Source organism: Saccopteryx leptura, chromosome 3 (assembly GCF_036850995.1).
Source record: "Saccopteryx leptura isolate mSacLep1 chromosome 3, mSacLep1_pri_phased_curated, whole genome shotgun sequence".
In the NCBI taxonomy this organism is placed as follows: Eukaryota; Metazoa; Chordata; class Mammalia; order Chiroptera; family Emballonuridae; genus Saccopteryx; species Saccopteryx leptura.
In genome coordinates this window covers 117,616,181-117,637,118 of record NC_089505.1, presented here as the reverse complement: position 1 = coordinate 117,637,118, position 20,938 = coordinate 117,616,181, and the positions used below count along the sequence as shown (strand labels likewise).

The 20,938-nt window shown below is 55.0% G+C and overlaps 1 protein-coding gene across 4 annotated transcripts in view; it reads right to left on the bottom strand.

Annotated features, from left to right (window-relative positions):
• The window catches only part of SZT2 (SZT2 subunit of KICSTOR complex), a 58,169-nt gene that overhangs the window by 11,073 nt on the left and 26,158 nt on the right, over positions 1–20,938 (bottom strand). For 2 of the 4 annotated variants that reach the window (XM_066376064.1, XM_066376067.1), the window contains exons 8-53: positions 20,349–20,559; positions 19,953–20,123; positions 19,294–19,528; positions 18,981–19,110; positions 18,138–18,280; positions 17,741–17,893; positions 17,485–17,599; positions 17,080–17,297; positions 16,774–16,989; positions 16,350–16,428; positions 16,030–16,142; positions 15,605–15,773; positions 15,291–15,405; positions 15,090–15,203; positions 14,705–14,875; positions 14,447–14,541; positions 14,107–14,230; positions 13,839–14,003; positions 13,544–13,748; positions 13,182–13,297; positions 12,817–13,063; positions 12,233–12,374; positions 11,998–12,090; positions 11,770–11,848; positions 11,374–11,667; positions 11,079–11,220; positions 10,791–10,898; positions 10,644–10,707; positions 10,239–10,424; positions 9,712–9,879; positions 9,537–9,624; positions 9,327–9,398; positions 8,943–9,144; positions 7,505–7,604; positions 6,667–6,796; positions 4,068–4,220; positions 3,884–3,986; positions 3,689–3,794; positions 3,491–3,602; positions 2,729–2,847; positions 2,455–2,619; positions 1,745–1,829; positions 1,427–1,594; positions 1,174–1,341; positions 664–803; positions 35–201 (exon numbers count right to left, since the gene is read on the bottom strand). In XM_066376064.1, coding sequence (XP_066232161.1) covers positions 35–201; positions 664–803; positions 1,174–1,341; positions 1,427–1,594; positions 1,745–1,829; positions 2,455–2,619; positions 2,729–2,847; positions 3,491–3,602; positions 3,689–3,794; positions 3,884–3,986; positions 4,068–4,220; positions 6,667–6,796; positions 7,505–7,604; positions 8,943–9,144; positions 9,327–9,398; positions 9,537–9,624; positions 9,712–9,879; positions 10,239–10,424; positions 10,644–10,707; positions 10,791–10,898; positions 11,079–11,220; positions 11,374–11,667; positions 11,770–11,848; positions 11,998–12,090; positions 12,233–12,374; positions 12,817–13,063; positions 13,182–13,297; positions 13,544–13,748; positions 13,839–14,003; positions 14,107–14,230; positions 14,447–14,541; positions 14,705–14,875; positions 15,090–15,203; positions 15,291–15,405; positions 15,605–15,773; positions 16,030–16,142; positions 16,350–16,428; positions 16,774–16,989; positions 17,080–17,297; positions 17,485–17,599; positions 17,741–17,893; positions 18,138–18,280; positions 18,981–19,110; positions 19,294–19,528; positions 19,953–20,123; positions 20,349–20,559 — 6,659 coding nt within the window. The remainder of the gene's footprint in view (positions 1–34; positions 202–663; positions 804–1,173; positions 1,342–1,426; positions 1,595–1,744; positions 1,830–2,454; positions 2,620–2,728; positions 2,848–3,490; positions 3,603–3,688; positions 3,795–3,883; positions 3,987–4,067; positions 4,221–6,666; positions 6,797–7,504; positions 7,605–8,942; positions 9,145–9,326; positions 9,399–9,536; positions 9,625–9,711; positions 9,880–10,238; positions 10,425–10,643; positions 10,708–10,790; positions 10,899–11,078; positions 11,221–11,373; positions 11,668–11,769; positions 11,849–11,997; positions 12,091–12,232; positions 12,375–12,816; positions 13,064–13,181; positions 13,298–13,543; positions 13,749–13,838; positions 14,004–14,106; positions 14,231–14,446; positions 14,542–14,704; positions 14,876–15,089; positions 15,204–15,290; positions 15,406–15,604; positions 15,774–16,029; positions 16,143–16,349; positions 16,429–16,773; positions 16,990–17,079; positions 17,298–17,484; positions 17,600–17,740; positions 17,894–18,137; positions 18,281–18,980; positions 19,111–19,293; positions 19,529–19,952; positions 20,124–20,348; positions 20,560–20,938) is intronic. The other 2 variants (XM_066376065.1, XM_066376066.1) reach the window with 2 other exon arrangements.

The following is a 20,938-nucleotide window of genomic DNA, read 5'->3' as shown; positions in this document are numbered from 1 at the left end:
CCACACCCTCCCCTGACACAACACACACACACACCTTTGTCTCTGGGCTCCAGAATCCGGGGCTGATGTCCGCTCAGTTCCACCTGGAGTCCGAACATTTTCAGTTTTGTGACGCCTCCGGCCCCGAGTGTCTTCTGGCCGATCCAGGACAATGTCATCAGTTGTTTTGGGGGAACCCAGGTCCCCAGATTCTGTTTTACTCTGAAGGCAATGCAGTGAATGAGGACAGGCTCCTGGGAGGGGGCACGGGGCGGAGGGTGGAGGCATCATGGAATGGTGACGAGCCCGGAGACCTGGAGGCCCAGGCTCAGGCCCAGGCTTCGCTGGAGGCTGACTAAGCAGCCTCGGGCAGGGTGCTCAACGTTCCTGAGCCTCATCTGCCTCGTTGGTAAAAGCCCTGCTTATATTGCAGGTTGTGAGGAAGTGAAGGTAATTATAAGCTGAGGCTATCAGTGAGAACTTGCCACATTTTGCAAACTTCTACCCAAGGGACAGAGTAGTTTTATGTAACAGGAGATCTGAGGCAAGGCCTGCAGGGGAGTGTAACAAACAAACTATAGAAATGATCCCTGAAAGAATAGTCTTTGGGGGAGTGTAGATGGAACTAGGAGGCAGGCAAAAAGGAGATGCCAACTTCACCACTTCCTCCCATTCTTCCATTACCAGCATATCCCAGAAGCTGCGCCGGCCAGCTTTGCTTGGGGGAGTCACAGGCTCCCCAGGGGCAGGCCCAGGCCCAGGGGGAAAGGTGCTAGCTTGGCCTGCAGGGCTCTTGGTTTCCAACGACCCGCTCTTGAGACTTCCTGTGGACACCAGACAATGCAGACTTCTGTCACTAACCATCAGTCCCCATTCCAGATAATCTAGCCCCAAGACTGATGTGACAGTGACTTGACACTTCCTCTACCGGTTAGTGAATGACAGTATCTGCAACTGATGGAGCATGGCTGCAGGTGTTTGTGAGAAGTGGGCTCCTGGTGCTTCGCTAAGTGGGTGGCCCTAAGCACGGGGGCATTTCTGCCCAGGACTTGCTGATGCAGGGAAGGTAACAGACAACTGTGAATGTGTATTTCAGATGGGGCCTTTGTGATGTCTTCCCAGATGCCCACCTTTGTACCCTCACCTGAAACATTACCTTGCCTGGATCTGTAACATTCTCTGGCCCCTACTTACCTGGGGACAGGTCCTCTGTGCAGAGGGAGGCTGGCAGTAGCCGCAGCTCCATGATGGCATCAGCCAGGGCCTGGCGAGCTGCTCCTCGGAGCTTCTCTTCCAGCTGCACAATACTGATATTCCCCTTTTCCCATACATCTAGTCGGAGTCGTGGGGCCCCGCTCTGAGCTGGAGAAAAGAATGGGGTCACTTCAGGGTGCCCCTAGTTCCTACAGTATTAATGAACACCCCTCCTCTGACCAAGCTGCCCCACCTGAAGAACTGTCTGGCACAGCTGGGCAGCGAGTGACCTGGGTCAGCTGCTCGAATTCCTCGTCTTGAAGAAGTTGATCTGGGGGCCCCGGAGAAGCAAGGGGCCACGATGCCAGTGAGATAGGGGCTCCTCCCTCATCCACAAAGGCTAGAGTGATGCAGGCGACTCCTGGGTTGAAATCCACAGGAAAACTTGGGTCTGGGACTCCCAGACCTCGGTCTTCCCCAAGACCCTCCTTATCTGCAGGGCTGGGAAAGGCCCACTCAGCCACGAGACAGGAAAAGGCTTTCCCACACCCGGCAGTGCCCTGCACTGTACCTTTGCCCCCAGTGCCTTGTCCACCAGGCTTGTTATACAAGTAAATGTCCAAGTCGGGGAGGCTGCCCTGTGGTGGGAATGGATGCTGGGGAAAGAAGAGCCACAGGGAACTTAGACTGGGCAAATAGAAAAAAGCCACCAAGGAATGGGTATCCATAGTAGGGAATGGGAGCACAGGAAGACACAGGTAGGTAACAAAAGTGTATGTGGGGGAGGTGGGGAGCGGGTGTACAGGGCAAAGGTAGACACTGGGCAGCTGTATAAAACAGTTACACAGTAAGGGTGTGTGTGTGTGGCGGAGGGGACCTGGTGTGTGTGTGTGTGTGTGTGTGTATGTGTGTGGCGGAGGGGACCTGGTGTGTGTGTGTGTGTGTGTGTGTGTGTGTGTGTGGCGGAGGGGACCTGGTGTGTGTGTGTGTGTGTGTGTGTGTGTGTGGCAGAGGGGACCTGGTGTGTGTGTGTGTGTGTGTGTGTATGTGTGTCGCAGAGGGGACCTGGTGTGTGTGTGTGTGGGGGGGCAGCGGAGGGGACCTGGTGTGTGTGTGTGTGTGTGTGTGTGTGTGTGTCGCAGAGGGGACCTGGTGTGTGTGTGTGTGGGGGGGCGGCGGAGGGGACCTGGTGTGTGTGTGTGTGTGTGTGTGTGTGTGTGTGTGTGTGTGGCGGAGGGGACCTGGTGCACCAGGTGTGGAAAGAGACAGGTGAAGCCTCACCTGGAAGTGGTTCCGGCCGTTGCTGTCTGTGTACTTGGGAGAGTGCAGGAAGATGAGCAGGTTTTGCCGCAGGTACCAGGCCAGGGCAGGAAGCCAGGGCCTGCAGGAGGGAGGCAGGGCCAGATGCAGCACCTCTGAGGGGAGACTTCCCGGGGGCTGGATAAACTGCAGAGAGTGGAAAGGGCATCAGAGCTGGATGAAGAAGTTCTGACGGCAACTGTCCTGCATTAGTGGCTGTGCCATCAAGGCTGATGGAGTCTGGGAGGGAGCTGACCTCCACATCAGCTGGTGTCAACTTGCAGTTCCGAACAAGCATAACTGTGATGACGTCCAGAGTGGCTTCATCCAGGCGCCGACGCAGAACCCGTACCAGCTCATCTGTGATCTCGGGACCTTGACACAGTGATGACGGAAAGGTGGAGACACTGGCAGAGGATCCAGCCACCCCAAACCAGCTCTTAAAACCTACATTCAAACATTCTCCCACACACGAGAGGCACCAGCACCGGGTTCTAGTTCTGCCAAGCTACGCACTGTGATTGTGGACAAGTGAGTTTTACCTTCCAAAGCTTCAGTGTCTTTGGTGAAAAAATGGCACGAAGAATAGCATCTAACTTGCATATAATAATCTTAGCCCAAGACCTGGTACATGTTAATTGAGCCATAAATATTACCTGGAAAATCCATTTGCCTAATAGATACCTCAGGCTCAGCATATCTCAAATCGAACACATCATTTCCACACACCCCCTTGATATCTAGCCAGTGGGGCCACCATTTAGCCATATAGTCACCCAGGATAGATACCCAGTTGTCAACTTTAATGGCTCCTCTTCTCCCAGCTGCATGTCCATCAGCTATAGGTTCTCCACCCTAAGTATTACAGCAGCCTGTCCTTTTCCACCCAGCTCCTACTCAAGGGAAGCCCAAAGCATAGCCTGAGCTGGAATAGGAAGGCTCCAAGAGAAGTCCCAGAGAATTCTGGAACTTCTCATCTCGCCTGGTCACTCTCCTTCCCAGACCGTGCAGTCTTTACCTGCCTGCCCTACACCATGCACCAGCAGCTGGATATGTCTGTCCACCTGGCCCACAGGACGAGCAGCGTCTGCACTACGGCTGGAAGCCAAGTCAAGGGGAGAACGAGGACCCTGCAGGAAAACTCTAGTCAGGGCCTGACTCCAGGGAGCACAGTGTGAGGGAGCACAGGGCATCAGAGAGTGGAGGTGATACATGCCGAGGCTTCCTCAGAGTAGATGGGCTCCTGGCTTCGGGACAGAGCAAGGGAAGGGGGCAGAGCATCGCTTTCCCATGGCCGCTCACTGCAAGATGTCTCCAGGAGCCTGGGAAAGAGTGGCAAGGTCTTTGGACATACCTCTTCCTGCGCCATCCACGACCCATGCTTTACCCCACCTTCCCACAGCCCACATACCGAAGATAATACACAGCCTTCGTTGCTCGCTCCTGATAAACAAACATATTCTTCCGGTTCACCACGGAGAAGGCATTGAGGACGGAACGCAGGGCCTGGATGGCTGCGGCAGTAACGAGGGCTCAGGAAACTCCCTTCTCCAGACCCCCTCTACCTCCACCTCCCCTCTCATGCCATCACATACCACGAGAGACCCCCATGCTGGGCCCCATTTTGAGGCGTGAATGGACTCGAATCACAGTTCCCCACACAACGTCACAGGAGAAATGGCCAGGGACAAACTGCATTGTGGCTGCCAGGTACCCTCGGGGCGCACAGCTCTCATCAGCAGCATAATCTGATGGGGGGGAAGGGAGACAGTGATCAGAAATGAATGGGACACAGCCCTCTGCTCTCACAGGCATCTCACCTCTGAACTGGTCTACTCATGCTCACTCCCTGGCTCCTCGGCCTTGCCTATTACCCTGCAGGGGAAAGAGGGTGATTTGGGCAATAAGGCAGCATCATGGTCTTAGGGAGACAGGTCATAGCACAAAGGTTTTCAGAATTATCTTAGTGAGATGTGGAGAAGGAGCCAGAAGAGGTGTTAGGAGAGGCAAAGCATGAGAAAATCCTGAAGATAATGCCTCAACACCCTGACCCTGTCACAATATGTGTTATAATATAATATACATACCACCTGTGTCCTCATTGGGAGTTGGAACAATAACCCCATTAAAGCAAAAAAATTATGACTGCTTACACACTCCTGCTGCAGAGTGGGGAAAACTGCCCCGCGTTTTGGAGAACAGCTATTCCAAAGAACCCAAAGGGCGGTATGGCAGTATGCCAGAGCCCAGAGCCACGGTTCAATGCTTCGTCTGACCCTTTCTAGTAGCCCAAATGTGGCAATTTGGTTTCCCAGAGAAGCTGTGTCAGATGTGAGCAGTGTATAAGAAACCCAAAGGCGCCTGACCAGGCAGTGGCACAGCAGACAGAACATCAAACTGGGACATGGAGGACCCAGTTTCGAAACCCCAAGGTTGCAGGTTTGAGTGAGGGCTCATCTGGCTTTAGCGCAGGCTTACCAGCTTGAGTGGGGGATCATGAACATGACCCCATGGTCACTGATCGAGTCCAAAGATTGCTGGCTTGAAGCCCAAGGTCACTGGCTTGAGCCCAAGGTCGCTGGCTTGAGCAAGGAGTCACTCGCTCTGCTGTAGCCCCCCGGTCAAGGCACATATGAGAAAGCAATCAATGAACAACTAAAGTGCTGCAGCAAAGAATTGATGCTTCTCATATCTCCCTTCCTGTCTGTCTGTCCCTATCTGTCCCTCTCTCTGTCACAAAAAAATAAGAAACCCAGGAGGCTGCAGAATCCGGAATGCAATGCTAGTTGTTAAGGGTTTCAGCAAAACCACATGGAGAGACAAGAATGAGGAAGGGCTCTGCCTGGTTTCTGACTGGCCTCACATCTCAGGCTGTTGGAAGTCATCGTGAAGTAAACATGCTGTGCTGTCCTAGCTCATGCTCAATTTGCAGAAGATGCCGTCAAAACTCTGGGAAGCCTACTAATTATGGGAATTCTGCTTTGATATGGAATAATCCCAGGATGTGCTGAGAGATGCACTCTCCGGAGCTGTCAGGACATCCTTCCACAGACTTGCTGAGAATGTTAAAAATATGGAGTGGTCTAAAAATTTTTTTTACACTTTTAAACCAAAAGGGAGAACTGCAAAGTAATGGCATGATTTGGCTTTCTTCTATGACAGAGATTTTCAACCTTTTTCATCTCATGGTACACATAAACTAAATTACTAAAATTCTGCAGCATACTAAAAAACATACTTTGCCAATCTGACAAAAAAATAGGTGCAATTTTTATTCATTCCCACTGGACAGCTATGGTTGTGTTGGCTGTTATCATCTTTTTATTTGACAATCTAAGGGAAAAAGGTCAGTGCACCTGATGAAATAGTCAGGTATTGCATGTTTTTAAAATTCTTTGGGCACACCAGTTGAAAATCATTGCTCTATGAGTTGGGGGTGAGAGGTCATCAGGAATTAAGAAGAAGGAGCAGAAGTGTGGAGACTTCAATTACTATCTCAAGTTGATTACCGTGTTTCCCAACAATGATCAGAAATCTCAGAGGTCTTGTGCCTGCCTGTCTGGAGGGACAGCCAATCAGAAGGCAAGTCTTTCTACCAGGCCTCAGGCTCCGCCCCCTTTCTTCTCTGGCCTGTCACCTGGCCTACTTGTCCCTCATCTCCATTTCCCACCCCTTGGCCCTGTCTAGTACCCTGAAGGAAAAAGATGGTTATTTTGGAAAACAAGGCAGGGCCAGGCCCTTAGGAAGACAGGACGCCTCCAATGACCCCTCTCTCCAGTATTCTTCAACCTTTTCCTCTCTACTGGCTCTTTTGCTAGGAAAACATAAATGTGCTCAAGTCTCAACCTTATTTTAAAACTCCTGCCTTGACCCCCACCTCCTTTAGTTCCTGCCATATCTATTCTGTCTCTCCCTTCGCTGCCAAGCCACTTGAAAGAGCAGTTATTCTCTGCTCCACTTAACATCCTTTTACTTTTCAATTTCCTCTAGTTTTTATTCCTGTCTCTTCGCTGAAAGTACTTCCACAGAAGTCACTGATGAACCTGAAACAGCCAAATCTAGTGAGCCTGTGTCCTCTCCTCCTCACTCTCTCTCCATTACCCGGCACTGATGACCAAGGAATGGTGACTCTGCCCTGAGCTTCTCCCCAAAGCCTCCGATAAAGGAAAGGAAGGCTCCTGAGTGGGTCCTCACCGTCGCTGGGCAGCGGCGCTCGCTGGCGGGAGTGGAAGGGGGTCTCACTGCGCCACAGATCTTCTTCACTCTCGGCCACCAGGAGAGAGTTACACACGTGACTGTCATGAAGGTCCTGAAGAAGCAGCCGCTGGGAGAAGGAGCACGGTATCAGGGAACTGGAATATTCCCTCATAAACTGGGGGTGGTGAGAGGTGATCAAAGGCCAGAGAGAATGCTCATTATCACTGGGGGTCAGAGGTCAAAAGAACATCAGTAATCACTGGGAGATCAGAGATGCCAGCTAACAGATACTGGGCTCTGAGCACTGGGCCCATGTTAGAAACACTTGTCCCTTTTCTTTGTCAGAATCTGTTCATCATCCTCCAGTCTTGGCTTAAAAATCACTTTTCGTAAGCAGCTTTCCCTGACACTTCAGATGGTCAGGTCCTGCTATATGCTGTCATAGCTGTCTCTACCTTTCCTCTGCAGAAGTCTTCACAATTGTTATGAAGACAGTGTGTCACTCTGTTGTTCGATGCCTATCCCCCCCACTTGACACAGCTCCAGGGTCAGGGTTTCCCTCACGTTCACTATTCTATTCCTAATGCTAGCACAGTGCAACGAGAGGGAACATTTTATAGTCCCAGGGAGGGTATGAACAGGATTGGGTTAGAAAGAGGTCTCTAGTTTGTGGGGAGTCTGGGAACTAAGAGTATCCCAATAACTGGGGTCAAAAAAAAAATATCCAAGATGAATCAACAGCCTCTGAAAGTCAGGTCCTGGAAATTCTTTCCTCATCTGGGCTGTGACCGTGCCTGGAAAGCCCTGCCCCTGACTGTTCCTGACTTCCCCTTACCTGGTTGACCTCCCTGCAGATCTCCCCAACACGCCTCACCAGGAGCTGCTGCAGGTGGCGACACTCAGTGCCTGGCCCCCCATCTTCCCGAATCAGGCTCCTAGGAAGAAGTGATGGATCAGACACAGAATTGCAGTGGGGAGAAAATGGTAGGGGGAGGGTCATGGGAACTGGGGCCAAGAGGAACCATGAAAAGGAAGCATGCGCCCTGGCCAGGTAGCACAGTTGGTTAGAGCGTCGTCCTGATATGCCAAAGTTGCAGGTTCAATCCCCAGTCAGGGCACATACAAGAATCAACCAATCAATGCATAAATAAGTGGAACAACAAATTTCTCTCTCTCTCTCAAAAGCAATCAATAAAGCCTAACCAGGCGGTGGCGCAGTGGATAGAGCGTCAGACTGGGATGTGGAGGACCCAGGTTCGAGACCCTGAGGTCGCCAGCTTGAGCGCGGGCTCATCTGGTTTAAGCAAAGCTCACCAGCTTGAGCCCAAGGTCCCTGGATTGAGCAAGGGGTTGTTACTAGGCCTGCTGCAGCCCTATAGTCAAGGCACATATGAGAAAGCAATCAATAAACAACTAAAGTTCCACAACGAAGAACTGATGCTTCTCATCTCTCTCCTTTCCTGTCTGTCCCTATCTATCCCTCTCTGATTCTGTAAAAAAAAAAAAAAAAAAAAAAGCAATCAGTAAATAAAAATTACAAAAAAAAAAAGAAAAGGAAGTAAAATTAAACAAAGGGAAGTAAACATGATGGGAAAAGGGAAAGATGGAATTCTCAGTAGCAATCAGGGAAGACTAGGCTCATGCCTGCCTCATCAGCCTCCACGTGGATACCACACTGAGGCTTCTAAAATGAAACTCACCTCTTCTTTATCAGGACAATGGCCTTCCCTCCTCTCCACCCCACCCCTATGATTAGAGCAGTTTTTAACCAGATGCCTAGGTATGAATTCTGGCTCTGCCACTTACTGTGACCCCAGGGAAGTATTTAACTTATCTGTGCTGGAGTTTCTTCATTGGTAATAATAATATAAAGATAATGATACTTTGTAGGGCTGTTAGACTAAATGAGCTGATCCAGGTAAAACGCTGAAGCAGTGCCTGCCACTTAGTGAGCAATTATTAAATGCTGCCTGTTATACCTTATTTTTACATACCAGCTTTTGAAGCTGATCTGAACTGTAGATACTCTTAATGCTCAGCAAGAAGCCAAAATACCCCATCAGCTTTTCAATTTCTTTAGAAAAACAGAGTGATATGCTTTGCTACTTACTTGCTGTGGGAATTGGCCAGGGGCCACCAACCTTACAATAAGTCAGATTTCTACCCAAACCCTCAGTCCCACGTCTTACCCTTTAACAACATTCAAGGGGGTGATGTGGGACCAGGAAGCAGAGGCTAACAGAGTCAGGGTGTGGGGCCTGGCTTCTACTCACCGTGCATGTGCATATACTTCCACACGATCCTGCAATATCCGGACGATGAGCCAGAAGTCAGGCGGGCAGGGCTCAAGGAGGCCTGAGAGCGAAGGCTGTGGAGGTGTAGGACCAGGTGGGGTCCGCAACGTGAAGGGGGCCTTTTCACTCAGGGTCTCATTGGGACCCTCACTGTCAGAGCCACTGCTGCCACCATCATAACCTGTGTCAAATATGCTGAAGTTCAGCCCCATCCTTAGGCTCATCTGAGCCTCCAAAGTACATCAGGCTCCACGGGCCCCTGCAAATGACTCCCTCCAGGTGCCCCTGCCCAGACCTTTTGCTGTGCAGCCTTATGTCCACTTCCCATCAGCTTCAAGTCCTTCACCCCCTGCCCCAGCTTACCTAGGTGGTCTGAGTCCACACTGCCCTGACTGGACATGAGGCTTAGTCCCCGGCTGGGCCCAGGCTGGTTCCCTGGGAAGAGACAGAAAATAAATGCCTGGAGCCTCTCTCAATCCCGAAGAGGTCTGTGTTCCGAAAATGGACACAGGTCCAGGGATATATAGGTCCCGAGTCCTGGCCCCAGACTTTGCTGTCCAAGTCCTCTCTTACCTCCCTGAGGTAGGCTGGGCAGACTGATGAGGGAGGGGCCCTCAGAATCCTCTGGGGAGCCAGGAGCTTGGGGGCTGGCTGTCAGGGCCTGAGGGGAGGAGGTCAGGACTGAGTTCAGGCCCCACACACCCACCACCACCCCTGCCATTCCCAGGTTAGCCCAGGAAAGACTCACCTCCCCGTCGATGCCTTCAGCCTTATCCTCAGGGCTGTGCCAAGCCCAGGCCGCTGAAGGGGGCACCCTATGGGACCCACCTGGCTGTTGGCCAGCTGCCACAAAGAAGAAGCCACTGTCAGGATCCTCAAGGAGAACATGGCCAGGAAGGTGGAGGCGGCGGAACTCCTGAGGAGTGGGAGCCGAGGTCACAATGTAGGCAGGGGCAGCCCTCCTTGCTTGTGGCACCCCACACTTCCTCATCAGCCCCTCACAACCACCTCGTGAAGCAGACGCTGCTATCCCCACTGCTGCGGCAGGAGAAAGGTCCAGTGACTTGCCTAAGGATCAATGGGCCAGTGGCAAGGTGGGAGCTGAGTCTCTTCCCACTTGGGCTGCCAGGCTTGGGGTGAGGGACAATGTGGTGAGGAGGCAGGCAGGAGGGTCACTCAGTGGACTCAAACCGAGAGAGAATCTTCCAGTTCTGTATCTGGAGTTCAGGGAAGTATGGATGCAAAGGAGTCCAGGGTGTTCTGAGGGCAGCATACCTCCTTGAACTGGGTGAGGGAGCGCTCTGGCCCAAACACAAAACTCAGCGGCAGAGTTTGGCGAAGGCAGGTGGAGCGTCCAGGAGAGCTATGGATGTGGGCAGCCGCACGGTGCAGGGCAGGGCTCTGCGGGATGCCCCCTCTTCGGAGTGCCCCCACCATCTCATCCTCCAGCAACCAGCGGATCTACAGAGGACAATCCAGGAAGTGGCAAAGGCACCGCCCTTGCTGAATGGGGCATCCTCTCACTCCTAGACTAGAAGATACTACAGGATACTCTGCCTTACAGACTGAAGAAGGCTTCTCTTTGATCCCAGAATAAAGGGGTGCCTTACCCCACCGATATGATGGAAAGGGTATCAGTTACAGTGTTGTCACTCAGGGTAGGGGAGGGAAGGCCCTCACCTCACTCATGGTGGTTTCAACAGCCAATCTGTGGGGTACAGCCAAATTGGATAGTCCTGGGTGCCTAATCGGGAGAAAGGTTTAGAAACTGGTTCTAGAAAAAACTGAGGGAGAGCAAAAACTCTTGAGAGGGAGAAAAGAAAATACCTGTCTTCTTCTGGGGGTGGCAATGGTGGCCCCAGGCCATCATCTGACCTTAAAGATGATGGTTGCCCTGGGGATCGTGGGAATGAAGCACTGCTCTCAGATGTTGACCTGAACAGGGTAGGATCATAGGTCAAAGGTCAGCACTAATACCCTCCCAAGACCTCCTCAGCACTCCTTCCTTGAAATATTTCAGGTGTCCTCAGGCCTTAAGTGCCCCTAGATTCCCTAATGGTCCTCCCATCCCCAATAAGGCCCCAGGTCCCCCCACCGCCAAACTTGTTGCCACACCGGTGGTGCTGAGGGTCTGAGGTCGGAGGGAGCTCCACTTCCAGCGGCAAGGTCAGCACAAAGACATCCAAAGTGACACTGAGGTCCCTCAGGGGCACTCGGCCCCCAATTGGGGGGCCCTCTAGACTGGAAAGCACCTGGCCTGGGAGAAGGGGAGAGTCAGGGTTGCTGGGAACTCTAGGACAAGTACAGATTCCAAGTTCTCAGTGCTTAAGAGTTATACCCAGAGACTGTCCCCAACAGGCAGACAGGCTGTCCAGGACCTGCGGCCCCCCACTGGTCACCCCCCACTCACCCAGGCAGGTAGGCAGGCTGCACACAGGTACTGAGCTGTGCTGCCCACGCAGCCGCACAGAGCACGTGAGGTGCAGGAAGAGCGGTGGCAGGTCATGCACAAGGCTCTCGGGCCCAGTGGGTGAGTCTCCCCCCAGGATACTGAAGGAGTCTTCATCAGGGTTCACGGTGTCTGCGTCTGACAGCGAGGTGGAGTCCAGCCCAGCAGGCCCCAGGTCTGCTTCACGGCTCTCACGATATTCTACCTCCAGCTCTGGGTCACTCTCAGTGACCACGCAGCAAGCAGAGGTGTCTCCTAGAGATGCAGGTCTCACGGTCAATAGAGAGGTCGGCGGTGGAGGCCCCTGAATCCTGGCTTGAAGCTGCATTCCCCACCTCGAGCCACTTGCCCACACACCTTCTTCTCCCATGAGCTCTGCTTCTGAAAACTCTAGGTCACTGACTTTCCTGTCTGCGATGTCTCGGGGGCCCTCATCCTGGGCACAAAAGAGAGACAGCTGATCCAAGGCGGGACAAGAGCCACACCCATGCCTCAGGGCCCAAGTCAGGAGGAGCCAGGTAGGCTTGGGGGAAGCTCTAGGCTCCCAGGTGGGGGAGGGGAAAGGTAAAGCAGAAAGCCACTCACCTCTCGCCTGGTAGACGGAGGGCAGTAGAAGAAGTAGTGGGGATTGGAGGGCACTGTGCGAAAGTGGAGACCACTGATCTCCAGGAACTTCTCCTGTTTTGGGGTTAGGAGGCTATAATATCAGCCATCCCTCAGAACACTACCCGTCCCCCATGACAGACAGCTACACACCCCCAACCCAGGAGGGAGCATCAACCCCTGCACAGGCGGGACTCCACCCCTCCCCTGCCCTCACCTGAATGAAGCTATGAAGGGCATCATGCGCCTCTCCTCTGAGCTGGCAGACGTCTGTCAGAGAGATCTCCAGGCCAGGGTCTGGATTACCAGGGCCACGAGCGCTCTGAAACTCAGGCTCACTGAGGTCCTCGGTCTCTATGCTGTGTGGTTGGGAGGATTCAAGTTTTAAGAACTGCTAAGTCCTAGAGGAGCCTGCTTCCCAACTGAGAGCAGCAGCACACACCTGTCTTGTCTCTAGGAAGGGTGAGCTGGGGACCCAGCAGTGGGCAAAATAGAGTTTTTGCCTCTATGAAAGTCACAATAGTTCGGACATCATGACTATTATGTGAACCCTCAGAACAGCTTCTACTTGCACTGGCAACTCCTTTCCCCCCACCTGCTCAGTACTCCACACCAGAAGAGGAGAGATGGGGAGGCAGGAGGGAGACCACTCCCCAGGCAAAACGGAAGAGAGATGTCTGGGCAGGGGGAGGAAGCCAGCGACAAAGCACTACTGTCTCTCAGGTGCTTGGGGGCGGAGGGTCCCAGCTTCTCGGGACTTTGTGTGTGTGCCCCTCTGCAGTACTCCAGGACAATCCTAACCTGGACTCGGAAGCCAGGACAGCTCGCTGCCGCGGCTCAGGGCCCTCCTCGATGCTGCTGCCGAAGGGCCCGGGGCTGAGAGGGCCAGGGCTTGGGGGAGCGGGCGGCAGACCCCGGGCATGTCCACAGAGGGCCAGCAGGAAAGGGGTGATGTCGACTTCCTGGAGCAGCTCCTCACAGGCGTCGACCGCCATCAGCAAGTCCTGGGAGGGCACACTCTGTGCTTGCTGCAAGCTCCGGAACAGCCCTGACGGACGGGGAGGGCACCGAGGGTCAAGCTCCGGCACCGCCTCCCCAGCCCAGTGCCTGCAATCCTCCTGTCTCCCCTCCCCCACCGATGCCCCCTCTGATGGCTCCCTGCTCACCACGGACGTAGCATCGCTGCGCATGCTCCTGCAGCAAGGCACAGTGGTTGGCTGCCTCCTTGTGCCTGGGCTCCATCCAGGCTGAGGAGGGGGAGGTCTGGTCGAGAAACTGAGTCCTAGGAATGAGAGGAAAGAGGGAGTCTGGCCAATATCCTTAAGCAACACTTCAGACTCCCCATCACCCACACTCCAGAGGACCATCCACAGGTCTCACCAAATGTATTCATGGCCCAGCAAGGGGCTAGCAGGACAGAGCTAAGCAGCTGAGCTCCTGTCACTGACCATCAATCTGTCTGTCCACACCTTAGTGTGTATCTGAGCCTTGGCTGGGGAGGACCCAGATCAACCTTGAGGGCACTCACCGGAAGACGAGGTCTCGAGGTGCCTGAGGGGGCTGAACGCCAACCATCTGCTCCCTCAGCGCTTCCAGGGCACAGCTATAGATGAAGACAGGACATCGGGTCCGGGGCCCATCTGCACCCTCCGTTTGCAGAGCCTGACGCCCAGTGTAAGCCTGTAAGTCCCGACGGAAGGGTGGGCTCAGTTCTCCTGGATTCTGGGCACTGTCTGTGGGAAAAGGTGTCACATGGTCTTCAAATCCTCTATCGGTTCCTATTCCTGCTCCTGCTTAACTGACTTCAGAGCCAGCAGCCTTACCACAAGCGGGGGTGACACTGAGGACAGGGACCTGGGTCCTGGGAGCCCTGACCCCAGTTCCTCCCAGATCTTTCAGGCTGGAGGCCCCATTCCAATCCCCGAACTTGGGCTTTGTCTCCTCTTGAGAGGGTCCCTCTAGGCCATAGGTGGCCAGATGCTGGACATCTGAAAAGGAAAACAGAAGCAAAACAGAGCTGCCTGGTTGCCCGGTGAGGGAGCTCAGGGGTTTGTATCTGTGGGGCTAGTGAGGAAGGCCAGTGGCCAGTACCTGAGAAGGTAGCTGGGAGGAATGTCAGAAACACATGCTGGGGGGTCACAAGCCTCGCATAGCAGCGCCACTGAGGGGGCTGGGTGGAGACGAGAGGCCTCAGAGTTTCTGGAGGGCTTACATTCTACCGAGAAAACAAAATTAAAGCAATCTCTAAGTGAGCCCTGCTGCCTTCCTTCACCCTTGAGGGTGTAGCCTGCAAGATCCAGAACAAAGGGGAATGACAGTATCCTGTCATTGGCAGGAGGCATTTATCCCGGGTGATGGAAAATGGGGGTATGCATAGCAGTGACAGAAGGTCAGTATGCAAAAGGGCTCAAAGAGATGTATCAGTGCTGACCAGGGCAGGAAGAGCCGAGTCTCCAGTGGCCTGAGTGCTGCTGACCGTCTGATCCTTCAGGACCCCATGGCCCCCCACTGGTGGTCTCTCTGGACCTACATTGAGGGTAAAGATGAGTGGAAGAGGGCAGGGCCAGCAGAGGGGCAGGGCTCTGCAGTGAAGAAATGGGGAGGGCAAAACTCGAAGACAGACACCTCCTTGGGGGCGGGGCAGAGGAGGTGGGTCAGAGTCTGATACTGGAAAGAGGTGGGAGCTCACCTGGACCGTGGCGGGTCCGCCGCAGCACCTCACTCAAGAAGGCAGCCTGGTCGGCGGTGCTCAGCGGGATCTCCCGGTCACTCAGCTCCTGCCCCAGGCAGCTGTGCAGCAGGCACAGCACCATGTCGTTGGCGGGACAGGGCCCCTCGGCGAGAGGGACACCCTCTGGCTCTGCCCGACACACACTCCGCTCAGCACTGAGAGCCTCCTGCCGCCCGGTGCCCCGGCTCAGCCCCGACCGCGCAGCCCCTTCGGCAGCTCCCAAGCCTCCTCTGGCCCCCACCACTATCTGCTAGTGCGCAGACTCATCTGCTCTCTACGCGCTAGTTCACCCAGGCTTGCTGGCCTTCTAGGTAGGGGGTGAATGGGTACAAAGTTCACCCACCTCTGGAAAGCAGAAGAAAAAACATCTGGAGCTGCTGGCACTGAGGCAGCAGTCCCATTAGGTCAAAATGGAAAGGGATCTCACGGACATAGGAGTCTCCTCCCTGGTCCAATCCTAAGAGGGAGGGAAGGATGACAAGATTTTCTGTCTGTGGCTGCCTTCTCCCCATTCACTCCCCTCAGGGGCCCCTTCCCCACTGACCATCAGAGACCCTTGGCTCTGGGGGAAGGGGACTCCACTCCTTGCTCTGACACAGCTGTATCAGGTACTCAAAGCTCAGCATGGAGCCTATGCAGGCAGCATCCCGGGGGTGGAGCTAGGGAAGGAATAGCAGAGGTCAGGGTCAGCCACTCCTAACCCCAAAGACCTGGGCCTCCAGCTCTCAAGGAAGCCCACGCAGTCAGACACCCAGAATACACCGACCCAGACAGATCAGAAACCCCCTAGGCTGAGGCAGTCCCAAAGGGATGGCACCCAACCCGGTAAAGGGTGGGGGTGCTGCTGAGGTCACTCACAGCTCTCGGGATCTCAGAGTACGTCAAGTTCTGGAGGTGCTTCCAGCTCTCAGGGCCGGGTCCCACTCGCCCGTACTGTGGCTCCACCCACACCTCAGTGACCAGACTGAGCTCCGAGTCTCCCTCCAGGGCCTCCACCTCCACATCATTGTCATCATCTGTTGAGAAACTAAAGAAAAAGGGCCCTGAGCGTGGGAGTGAGGAGAGTCCAAGCCACAACCCCACGGCTGGAGACAGTCTGTGGGGGGCAGGAAGGCGGCAGACACACAGGACAACCACAATCGCATGTGGCCCTACCAGACCTGCGCCTGCCTGATGAAGCATCTAAAACAGCACCCCTGCCCCAACTCCCTGAGGTGTGGGAGAGAGAACTCAGGGCACAGGGGGAGCAGGAGGGAGAGGAGCTCGGAGCAGGGCGGGCTCACCTGTCCTTGGTGGAGGTGGAGTGCGGAGGGAAGAGGATGTACTGGACAACACAGGTGTGCCTCTCCTCCACCGCGGCCTGCCCTGAGGGCTCGTTCTGAGGGCACAGGAGAGCCTGGGCAAACCCCAGCCCAGGGAGGGATGTGGCCCCACCCAGCTCTGGCCCTCAGAACTTTAGTCCCCTTGCCGCACTGTCCCAGGACTGGCCTCAGATGTTGGCTCCCTGGGAGGCAGTTTCCAGGGTCCCAACCCAGCTCAATGGTCAGTGGCTCTGGGATGGTGATGGATCTGGGTGGGATGTGTCATGAAGGATGGCACCTACCTGGATGGGAAGCTCCAACACCATGTTGATGATTCCTTCCCCGCTGCAGGCGAAGTGGAACCCTTCAGACAGTCGGACTCTGGAGCCACATAAAGGTGGAGGAGACATTCAGAGGACATCCCCGACCCGATGCCACTGATGTGCCCACCTTCCAGCAGCCCTCCAGGCAGACTCGAGTGCTGTGACCCTGCTTAGACTAGTGGTCCCTTGAATAGAACAGGCCCAATTAGGACCAGAAGCCTAAGTAGAGGGGAGGAAGAGGGAGGGAAGTAGCAGGTCCTGCTCTGTGCTGGAGTCTTTGCATAACAGCAGCAGCAAAGGGAAGGGCAGTGTCTGGCACAGGCTTTCTGCCACAGCCCAAACCCAGAGTCTACACCAGCTCTCTCCCTGCCCCCAAGTTGCCTGGCAGGCTCGGGTGACGTACTCAGTGAGGACAGAGAGGAGCTGGGCAATGGCGCTGAGAGGCAGCGCGGGGACCAGTCCTGACGGGACGCTCCAGAGACTGCGCTGATGGTAGAGGTACCGGGACAGTGACGCTAGGCTGGAAGAGGCTGAGCGGCCTGACACCAAGGGCAGCGGCCCCGGTGGCTCCAGTGTCAGCAAGAAGGGCGCCCGGTAGTCCAGTGGCAGCTTCTCATACCTATAAACAGGGGCAATTCCCAGTTGATCACGCTTCTACCCAGCTGAGCCACAGCCCCCCACATGATGGCCCAGCCCCACCTGTACCAACCTGATGAGTAGCTTGTCCAGCGGCTTATGCAGGACCACAAGGCAGGGCCGGTCAGAGAGGGCCTGCTGTGGCCCCAGCAAGGGGGGGGACTTGGAGGGAGAGCTGCCCCCGCCAACACCCCCCAGCCCTTTCCGTTTCACCTTGGGCGTGGGCTCCTTGCTCTGCACCCGGTGGGGGAAGCGCAGCCGCAGGATCTCTTCCCGCAGGCCCGACACAATCTGAGGGGGAAATGGGGTCAGGCTCTCCGACTCCCATCTCCTACAGATCCGGGCGAAGGGGCCCACAGGCAGGGTGAGAGAGCCTTACTGAATCTGGGGGCTCCTCTCTCTACTGGTACTGGCCCTACGGGCTTGGGGAGAAGGGAGGCTGCAGTGCAGACTGGGAGTCAGGCAGGGCCCAGCTCACCTTGTGCCGGGCCTGTGCCGGTGTGCCGATGGGAAAACCCAGGCGAAGAACCATGCATGGGGCCTTGGAGATGATGCGGACCATGTAGAAGGAGGAGGGGGGTTGGTCCGGGGCACTGCGAAGAAACGGGAGTCAGCGGGCAGCCCTGGGTGGCTGTAAAGGAGTTTAGGAGGAAGGAGGAATGCAGTCTGGGGTTAGAGGGAGAGACACGGGCTGAAGTGGCAGGGGAGGGAAGAGGGGACATCACTTTGCCCACCTGGAGAGCAGCTTCACATACGAATAGCCCTCGACTAGCACAAAGCTGCTCCAGTCCCGAAGCAGAGAGGTCAGCGAGGAGTGTGAGATCCTGCACTGGACTGTGCTGTAGCGCCCGTTGCTGCCCGGGGTGTGCAAGTGCTTGGGGATTGGTCTGAGAAGAGGGGTAAGCAGTGAGGTCAGACCTCCCAGCTGCAAATGTGAGGGAGAAGAACAGACTGCTACCTCTCCCTTCTAGGACCTGTTTGAGTACATGGGGGCTAAGAAGCAGGAAGACAGGGCCATAGTTTTGCTTGGCCAAGGACAGTAAGGGCGCATCTCAGCTCCCCTTCTCTATCACTCCTTGTCCCCTCACACCTGCTCCTCTACCCCCAACCATGGCCTAAGACAACACCCACGTGTCGTGCTCCAGGATTAGCACCAGGCGATGCATGTGTAACCAACGCTGCCATGAGTTCGCATCCATGGACAGTACTGGCTTCCAGTAGGCAGCAAACTGAGCATGGGATGAGTCGGACCCACTGTGTTGAAGGGAGAGCACCTGGGGATTGAAAAGACAGCCCAGAAGAGCATTCGTAGATAACCAGGGTGCAGCCTCCAGGCCGTGTACAGAACCATAGCGTTCAGAGGCTCAAAGATGGCAGTGGTTTAAGGGTAAAGGAACCCATAACCCAGCCTGGGTTGGAGGCAAAAACTGCCCCCAACGTGAAAGCTAGTTTAGGATGAATGAGCCAGGGAAAGACTGAGTAGCATTTTAAAGCTAATTCTAGGCAAAGGCTGAGACCTGCCACGCTTCTATCACTGACTTTGGAGCCTAGCCGCTGAGTGATTGGCAGGACCTCAGATGCAGCCACTGCTCACTAACACGAGCCCCGGGCCTCGCAATGCCAGACGAGAGCTGTACTCCGAGTGTGGAGAAAGTGCTCCTATAGGACAGTGGTTGTTAAAAGTGGGAAATGAACGGGTGAGGGTGTCGGGGAGGCCAGAGTATGCCAGATGGGGCAAGGGGCTCGCAGTCGGCTGGGGTACCACCACCTACTGTGGTCTGCTGAGGAGAGAGGCCTCTCTCTACAGACCCTTCTCCCCCCAGGGGCTTGGAAGGAGGGAGGAGAATTGCTCTCAAGGTTCGGGTGCCTCACACTTGAAAAGGAAGGAAAAAGAAGGTGGGCTGGGCTCCAGAGGCTGTGCCAGTCAAGTCTGGGCAGCATACAATGGGGACAATGTGCCGCAGAGCCACTGACCGGGGTGGTGGAGCCGGGCGGGATGTAGAAGAGTGGCACTCCGCTCTTGGTGCTGTCTGGAAGTGTGAAATGTTCTGGGACTGAAGAGAAGGACTGCAGGTGGGCGAGCATCTGGTCCGTCTGGTTAATGCTGCGGGACAAGGGCCAATCCTGAGCCATCCCTGACTCCGGCGGGTACAGAGGAGGGGAGCCGGGGGACAGGGACCCTGGACAGAAGCCTGGTGCTCACAGTGACTCTTCAGCTCCCAGCTTCACACACCTGCCCCTCCACACAACAAGCGGGGCATCGCCGACGGAGCAGTGACTCACTCACCTCTGCAGCGTGTTCCAGAACCGCCGGATGACGTGGGTACGGTACAGGGAGCGGATGGGCTGCCTCAGCGCACAGGACACATCGTGTAAGATGTCATAGCCGCCTTCCATTGTCACTTCCACCCGTGTGCCCCGAGGGTCCTCGGGCTCCAGTGGCCAGGGCGCCACGGCCACATACTCGATGCGCATGTTGTGTTTCCACAGCAGCACCAGCTTCACCTCCAGCTGGGCCCCTCCTTCGGGGAAGCCGGGGGGCTAGTGAGCAGAGGCCTGGGCCCGAGTCCTGCCTAAATCCCCACCTGCCTCCTGGAACTCTAGCCTGGCCAAAGGTTCCAAGCATGGCTCCATGATTTCAGGCCCACAGCCTGCCAACTGACACAGACAGAACTTGGCAGTAATCTGGAACAAAGCCAAGTTCAGGACACCACACCACTCTCAGGTGACTCACCTGGGGCGACAGGAGATGGAAGTGGGCAGACAAATGCTAAGAGAACTAAGCCCTGAAGGCAACTCAGAATCCACCTGTCTCAAAAGACAAGTGGAATCTTTCACTGTAGCCCTCTCATGTGTGATTTGTGTGTCCTCTGTTTCGTTCAACATGTCCTCCCACACGCAAAGTCTGAGAGACCTGTGAGATAAGCAGGACCTAGTGGCCCTTACCTTTGGCTAGCGTGACCTCTCGGATACTGTAGCCCTCTCGAAGCCGTACAGACACGGTGCTGACCAAGTCGGCTGCCACCTCCTTCTCAGTGTGCTTCTTCCGCCTCAGGGCCAGGGCAGGGTTGCTGCTGGCAGAGACCAGGTGCTCATTAAACAGGCGGTGCTGGGAGCCTAGTGAGGATGGGGAAGGGAACAGTGGTTACGTGTCAGTGGCGAGAGATACAGGGGAGGGGCTGTGCTGAAATCATGGGGAGAAAACAGTACCAGACTATTTAACCCCCATTACATTTTGTCCCCCAGGGACCCAAACCCAAGATAGATTTCTGTATTATCTCGGCCCATCTTACACTCACTCCCCAATTCCTACCCTTGCCCCTGCCCCAGTCTGCCTCTCACCACAATAATATTCAGGGTTCAGGGCTTCCCCACTGCGCAGGAAGGAGTAGAGAAGAAATGCCCGGTGGTAAACAGTCAGACCCAGGTTGCCCGGCTCGGGCTCAGGACAAGTGGACAGGTAGGAACCAAACGTTGCCATTGCGATGAACTTCATCAATTCCACATTGGGCACGTGGCCAAAACTGCAGTCATAAGAGTAAACTCCTCCCACCTGGAGAAAGTGAGGAATTGAGGCCTTGCTCAAAAAGAGGCACACAGGAACAAGACTGGAGGAGCCTGGGCTGTGCCACTCCCGTCCCCTGGCCCAGAGTGGAAAGCAGGCCAGTGTCACCCCGAGGCAGACCACTGTAACTTTCCTTCCTTGAGCCCTTCTGCCTGAAGCGTGTGCCATCTGGCCCCACCCTCTTCCTCAATCAAATACCAGCCTGCCCCCATCCAAGAAGATTCTGACAATTGGTTCACTGGTTTTCTGTTACCATCCTGAGAGACTTCAGTGTTTCTCTAACAAAGCGCTTCTCAAACTTTAGGGTGCATACATAACACCTGGGGATTTTGTTAAAATCCAGTACGTCAAAAATAAACAAACACAT